Here is a 4,370-nt window from a genome sequence, read left to right on the forward strand (position 1 = left end):
CCCCCGGAGAGCTGGCCTCGGGGCCCGGCCCCGCCCCCCGCCGGCCCCCCGCCCGGCCGCCCCGCCCTCGGCCCTCGATTTCCGAGGCATTGGCCGCGCCGCTGGGTGATCCCTCCGGGCTCAAGTTGCAAGGGGGCGGGCCCCGGCCGGAGGTGGAGTCTCCCGCCAATTGAAGCCTCGGCTATAAATCGAGCTCCCCGCACGGCCGAGGCCCAGATGCCTCGCCGGGCCGCCCCGCGGTCGCTGGTGGGGGAAGGCCGCGGGTCCCAGGGGGCTTCGGGGGCGGCAGCCACCATGCTCCGCTCCCTGCTGCTTCACTCCCTGCGGCTGTGCGCCCAGACGGCCTCGTGCCTCGTGCTCTTCCCGCGCTTCCTAGGCACGGCCTTCATGCTCTGGCTCCTCGACTTCCTGTGCATCCGCAAGCATTTCCTGGGCCGCCGCCGCCGCCGCCGCCGCCGGGGTCAGCCCGAACCCGCCGCTGAGCTTGACAGCGACGGCGAGGAGGTGCCCCCCGACGACCCGCCGGTCTGCGTGTCCGACGACAACCGCCTGTGCACCCTGGCGTCGCTGAAGGCCGTGTGGCACGGCCAGAAATTGGATTTCTTCAAGCAGGCTCACGAGGGCGGCCCGGCGCCCAACTCGGAGGTGGTCCTGCCCAACGGCTTCCAGAACCAGCACATCCTTGACTACGCGAGGGGAAACCGCCCGCTGGTTCTCAATTTCGGCAGCTGCACCTGACCACCGTTCATGGCGCGCATGAGCGCCTTCCAGCGCCTGGTCACCAAGTACCAGCGCGACGTCGACTTCCTCATCATCTACATCGAGGAGGCTCACCCGTCGGACGGCTGGGTCACCACAGACTCGCCCTACAGCATCCCGCAGCACCGAAGCCTGGAGGACCGGGTCAGCGCGGCGCAGGTACTGCAGCAAGGCGCGCCCAGCTGCTCTCTCGTCCTCGACACCATGGCCAACTCCAGCAGCTCGGCCTACGGGGCCTACTTCGAGCGCCTCTACGTAGTCCAGAATGGCACCATCATGTACCAGGGCGGCCGCGGCCCCGACGGCTACCAGGTGTCCGAGCTGCGCACCTGGCTGGAGCGCTATGATGCGCAGCTGCGAGGCGGCCAGCCGCGTCGAGTATAAACACTCACTGGACCGTTGACTGAACTTGGCGGGCGGTGCCTTCGAGCCTTCGAAGCCCACGTGCAAACGCCCCAAACCAAGTCAGGTTTGCCGAGGGCCCAATGACACAGCCGTGCTGAGCCTCGGGTGGCCGGCTGAGCCCGTGTCCTCAGCCAAGCCGCCCGAAAAGCCTCTCCCGCCTCCCTGGACTCTGTGGCTGTGGCCGCCCCTCCCCTGTACCTGCCTGGCTGCCTCTAACGTGACGCCACCCTTGCCTGTGTCCCCACCCCCACCCCACTTGTCCTCCCCCCACCCCCGGAGGTCCCTGCCTCTCTCACGCCCCCGCCCCAGAGATGAGAGCCAGCGTGCCTTCAGCCGGGAGCAGAGCCCCTAGCACGGAGACTTCGGCCGCGCCCGCGCACCCTCGCGCACAGCTGGGTTCCAGCAGCGCCCGCGGCTTACCCTAGTTGCCTGGCACCCACACCTGTCGCTCCCAGGGAGGGGGTGCCCTGCTGCTTTTGTGTCTATTTCTTGTCCCTGGGCTGGGGGTAGGGGCTTGGGATGGGGAAGGGTGGGCAGGGTCGTTTCCCCCCCCCCCCATTTGGGGTGCTCACGAGCCCCACTGCTGATGACGAGCCATCTCTAACTGGTCTTGACCACGAGCTGGTTCTGAACCGCAGGGGGCTTGCAGCAGCGCCAAATACGAGAGAGAGGGAAAGTACTCCGGGTTTCCGGGAGGAAGCCACCAAAAGGGGGGAGAGAGAGGGCGTTTGGGGGACGGTTTCGGGGCCAGAGGAAGCCAGCTTGACAGGCACTGGCGAGGTTCGCAGCGCCCCAGGAAGAGGGAAGAAGCTGGGGCGCCTGGGAAACGGGGTGTGGGTGGAGGAGTCCAGGGCGAGAGAGATGGGGGGAGAGCCTAGGGACCCCGAGTGAGGGCCTCGTCCGTAGGCAGAGCTGCTGCCTGTGGGGCCAGGAGGTGGGAGGCCCCTGGTTCCAAGGCCACTTGTGAGTGTTTTGCTGGAAATACTCCCTGTATATAAACTTCTTTTACGCTACAGTAATAAAAGCTTGAAGTAAAATGCTTTCGGGTTGCCTCTGGTCCCTTTATTTATATATTTTTTTCTTTCCTCTGAATAGCGACAGGAATTAAACACAAATCTCTCCCTCGCGTCCCCATAGTGACCCTGGGGGGAAGGGTGGCTGGAAGGAGCCAACGCTGGCAGGGGCGCGGGAGGGCAAGGAATAAGAAAGGGGGTCTGCGGCGGTGCCCAGGGGTGTACGCACGCACGCACACACCCACGGTGGGGGAGGTGGGGTCGGAAGGAAAACCGAGAAGCGGCGCGGGGCGGGCTCCTGGAGGGAGGCGGGAGAGGCAAAGGGGTCCTTATTCGCCACCGCGCGCGCGCGCGCGCCCGCACTAGCGCGTTTACTGCTGCCCCTGCAGCCGCCCGTCTAACTTCTCCGAGCGCCCGACGGTGTGGGGGAGGGGGCGGTGCGGGGGACAGAGGGGGCTATGGACCAGGTAGGACTTGGCTCCCGGCCACCTGGGGCGCCTCTGCGCACCTGGCTCCACCCTAGCCCCCGTCCTGCACCTGCAGCATCGTCTCCCCTACCCTCCAATCCCCGCCCGGCTGCTGGGGTCCGCGGGAGGTGCTACTGGCGAAGCGTAGGTTGGCGGAGGGAGGGAGGACGGGGAGGGACGGCGGGCGTGCAACGCCATCACACCGGCAGCAGCACCTACTGCGGGGCTGGAGCGGAGCGGGGTGCGCCCCCTGCCAGGACATCCCCTCCTCCTCCGCTTCGCCAAGTTCGAGCCAGACCTCACCACCACCGCCCGCGACGCGCTCGGGGCTGGAAGTGGAGACGGAGAGCGAGACGCAGGAGCCGAGAGACTCCGGAAAGAGGAGGGTGGCAGTTGCCCGGACGGGGGTTGGTGGGGAGGGGGCCGGGGCGCTCGGCACCGATCTCCGTGCACAGTCGCGGCCAGGCGCTCCCGCCCAGTCTCGGCGCTCGCCGTCTCCCCTGCGGCTCCCTGGGGGGAGGGCGACGCTGGGAGCACGGGATTAGCGCGGCTCCCACCTCCCTCTGCTAGCGACACCTGGAGCAGAACGGGGGGGCGGGGGGCGGGTGCGGAAGAAAGGGCGCTGAGGTGAGAGTGCAGACCGGGAGTGGGGGGAGCGGGGCAGCCGAACTTCCCCGGGCCCGGGAGGCCAGGACCGTCCGGGTCGCGGGATGGGAAGGAGGGAGTGTCAGTGAGCGCCTGGGCGCAAGAAGCGCGCCCGTTTGGGGGGGGGGGGCCCCCCCCCCCCCGCCCCCCGGGGGGGGTTGCAGCAGGCGGGATGGAAGAGGGAGGCCCCCGCTCCACCAACGCCGCCTCGGATTCCGCGCCCAGCCCCCACGCTGCTCCTCTGTGAAAAGTTTTTGGAACTGACACCCTGAGCTGGGATTTTTTTTTTTTTTGCTTTAAAAGTATTTAAATTGAAAAAAATAACTTTTAAGGGAAAAATTGGCACAGATGGTATTTCTGTATCTCCTCCCCTCCCCCTCCTCCCGCGCGCTTCTTCTCACCCCAAAACCCCCAGCAAGAATCCGGAGCAAGCCGCAGGGACGAGGTGGGGGGGAGGGGGGGCCGCCCAGAGCTCCTGCCCGCGCCGGCCCGGGTCGGGGGTTTAGTGGCCTGGAGGCAGCGGAGGGCGGCCAGGGACCGCGGGGCCGCTCCTGGTCCTGGCCCGCCGCTTGGGGGTCTGTCTAGCTGGGGGCGCTGTGCGACCCCCCTTCCCCGTGGTGCCTGCGCCCCCCGGGCCTCCTCCGGCTTCCCGGACCGAAATTCCCAGCCCTGGGCGCTCGGACCTGCCCACGCGCGCGGCCGGCTGGCTCCCGGCTTCGGGGGGGGGGGGGGGGGGGGATTCCGGCACCCCTCCCCCCACTTTCCCGCGCTCTCTTCTCCCTCCCACTCTCCCTCCCCTGCGTCTTTCCCCTCCTCTTTTCCTTCTCCGTCGATTCTTCCTTTCCTTTCTTTTCTTCTCTCTCTGCCCTTAAAAATCTCTCCTTCTTATAAAATGTGAGTGCGTGCTCATCGAGGCAAACACAGAACATTTCGGAGAAAATAACACCAACCCAAGGTAACCTCAGGGCGTGAGCACTTTGAAACATGCCTCTGGCTACCCCCACCGCTCACCACCCCCCCCCCCCCCACCCCCCGCATTTGTAAATATGTATGTTAATCACCAGAGCCGGATTATCCTTTT

General features: G+C 66.8%; 1 protein-coding gene across 1 annotated transcript; it reads left to right on the top strand.

The window, feature by feature from the left end:
* Nucleotides 1–43: 43 nt before the first annotated feature.
* Nucleotides 44–2,205, top strand: DIO3 (iodothyronine deiodinase 3). The gene has a single exon (XM_040478246.1). The coding sequence runs from the start codon at nucleotides 217–219 to the stop codon at nucleotides 1,141–1,143; it is 927 nt and encodes a 308-aa protein (XP_040334180.1). The 5' UTR covers nucleotides 44–216; the 3' UTR covers nucleotides 1,144–2,205.
* Nucleotides 2,206–4,370: the final 2,165 nt, after the last annotated feature.

Source organism: Herpailurus yagouaroundi, unplaced genomic scaffold, assembly GCF_014898765.1.
Source record: "Herpailurus yagouaroundi ecotype Mexico unplaced genomic scaffold, PumYag 141, whole genome shotgun sequence".
In the NCBI taxonomy this organism is placed as follows: domain Eukaryota; kingdom Metazoa; phylum Chordata; class Mammalia; order Carnivora; family Felidae; genus Herpailurus; species Herpailurus yagouaroundi.